Below are 2,164 nucleotides of genomic sequence, written 5' to 3' on the forward strand. Positions count from 1 at the left end.
AGTTCAAAAGCATCAATTCTTTGGCATTGAACCTTCTTTGTGGCCCAACTCTCACATCCATACATGACTACTGGAGAAACCATAGCTTTGACTAGATGGACCTTTGTCGGCAAAGGAATGACTCTGCTTTTTAATATGCTGTCTAGGTTGGTCATAGCTCTTCTTCCAAGGAGCAAGTGTCTTAATTTCATGGCTGAAGTCACCGTTTGCAGTGATTTTTGAGCACAAAAAAATAAAGTCTCTCACTGTTTCCACTGTTTCCCCATCTATTTGCCATGAAGTGATGGGACCAGATGCCATGATCTTAGTTTTTTAAATGTTGAGTTTAAGCCAGCTTTTTTACTCTCCTCTTTCACTTTGATCAAGAGACTGTTTAGTTCCTCTTCACTTTCTGCCATAAGGATGGTGTCATCTGCATACTGGAGATTATTGATATTTCTCCATGCAATCTTGAAGAAACAGTTAGCATGAGCCTAATTATGGAGACTTTGAGTTGACAAATTAGGATTTAAGAGATGCCATGTTGGAAAGTAGGTGAGATGAGACAAAAGTTAGTAAATAAAAAAGGTGATTTTGTTTAGAGACTGATAGAGGAAGGTTTTATAGGGGTAGAGTTGAGATTTGATTTAAGAACTGCTGTTATGTCTCAAGCAATCAATTAGCAGATGGTTATTTCCCACAGCCTATCATGTACGAGGCAATTTTAGTGTTGAATAGTGGCACAACTCAATGAAAATGTAGGTTCTGTAGAGGATAAAATACATCATGGAGAGATAATTGTGCACACTGAACAGGAACTTTTTGTGTCAGTCAAGGCAATAATGGACTGAGAATGTGAACTCTAGTAGTAATATTGAAAGTGAGGCTTCCAGTAAAGTAATAGACATTAATACTGAAAATAGCAAGAATCAATTCAGAAAGATCCTGTTAGGTACCACATTGTGACATATCAACATACACTTTTATAGCAGTTTTTTTTTAGCTTTGTCACACTGCAGATAATGGTAATAATCTTTAATACTTGCTATTGAGGATTTATGTGCCAGGCACTGTACCAGGTTCTTCACTTGTGTTACCTCATTTAGTCTTCAAAACAACCTGGTGAGGTAGTTGGTATTATCTCTACGTTATAGACAGATAATTTGCATCAGAGAGGATTAAAAAACTTGTCTACATTCACAGAGTTATCTAGTCATAGAGTCTGGGTTTGAACCTCAATCTATTTATTCTGAAGGATGAGCTTGTAAGCACTGTGTTGATTTATTTCTAAAGTGCAATTCCCCTGTCTGCCTTAACTTCTTAAAAAATACATATGTGATTAATATATACATGCATACTGTATGGCACTCAGTATTCTGTAATATGGGGAAAATATCTGAAGAAATGGATATATGTATATGTACAACTGAATCACTTTATTGTACACCTGAAGTTGACACAATATTGTAAATCAACGATACCCCAAGATAAACAGAAATAAATTATAAAAAATAAGAATCTGCTTTTCAGATACACACACACACACACACACACACACACACACACATGACATGCCTGCTAAACCCTGAAATCTTTATGTATATTTTTTCAGATATTAATTATGTTTCATATTGTGTCAAAACCTAAACAGATGAATGTTTAATGTGCATGTCACATAAAGCAAGACATCCACTGAATTTGATAAAATAAATGAGGTAAAGAAATAAAACTTGCCATTAAAAGTTAAAATGATATAAAAAATATACCTACATACAATTATCACTTTGATTATTGGTGTGGATTATTATTGTAATTTCTCATCAGTCAGGATTTGCATGAAGATGTCGAAGAAGCTGGTGCACTACAGAAAAATCACGCTTCTGTGACATCTGTGAACTGCACCGAAGCTGCAGATTCTGCCTGCCTGCCTGTAGAAGATGAGTCATTAAGAACTACAAGCTGTGAAATACCGGCAGAACAAACTCCAAGCAGTGATCCAGAGAGAGCCCTAGAAGTAAATGATGTTCAAGTGACAGGGGAAAAAGAAAACTGTTGTGATGATAACACTTGTGTGCCCTCAACTGCAGAAAAGGAAACAAGTGAAAATGTACCTGTGGCCGAAGACACAGCAGAACAGCCAAAGAAAAATCGGATTACTTACTCTCAAATCATTAAAGAAGGCAGG

At 36.1% G+C, this 2,164-nt stretch overlaps 1 protein-coding gene across 1 annotated transcript in view; it reads left to right on the forward strand.

The window, feature by feature from the left end:
- LOC104983432 (rab proteins geranylgeranyltransferase component A 1-like) overlaps positions 1-2,164 on the forward strand; it is a gene marked incomplete at its 5' end in the record, with an annotated part of 24,632 nt that overhangs the window by 17,052 nt on the left and 5,416 nt on the right. Inside the window, one exon of the mRNA XM_010832872.1 lies at positions 1,804-2,164. This exon is cut by the window's right edge and continues 4 nt beyond it. Within this exon, the coding sequence (XP_010831174.1) occupies positions 1,804-2,164 (361 nt within the window). The remainder of the gene's footprint in view (positions 1-1,803) is intronic.

This window comes from Bison bison, unplaced genomic scaffold (genome assembly GCF_000754665.1).
Source record: "Bison bison bison isolate TAMUID 2011002044 unplaced genomic scaffold, Bison_UMD1.0 scf7180017862613, whole genome shotgun sequence".
In the NCBI taxonomy this organism is placed as follows: domain Eukaryota; kingdom Metazoa; phylum Chordata; class Mammalia; order Artiodactyla; family Bovidae; genus Bison; species Bison bison.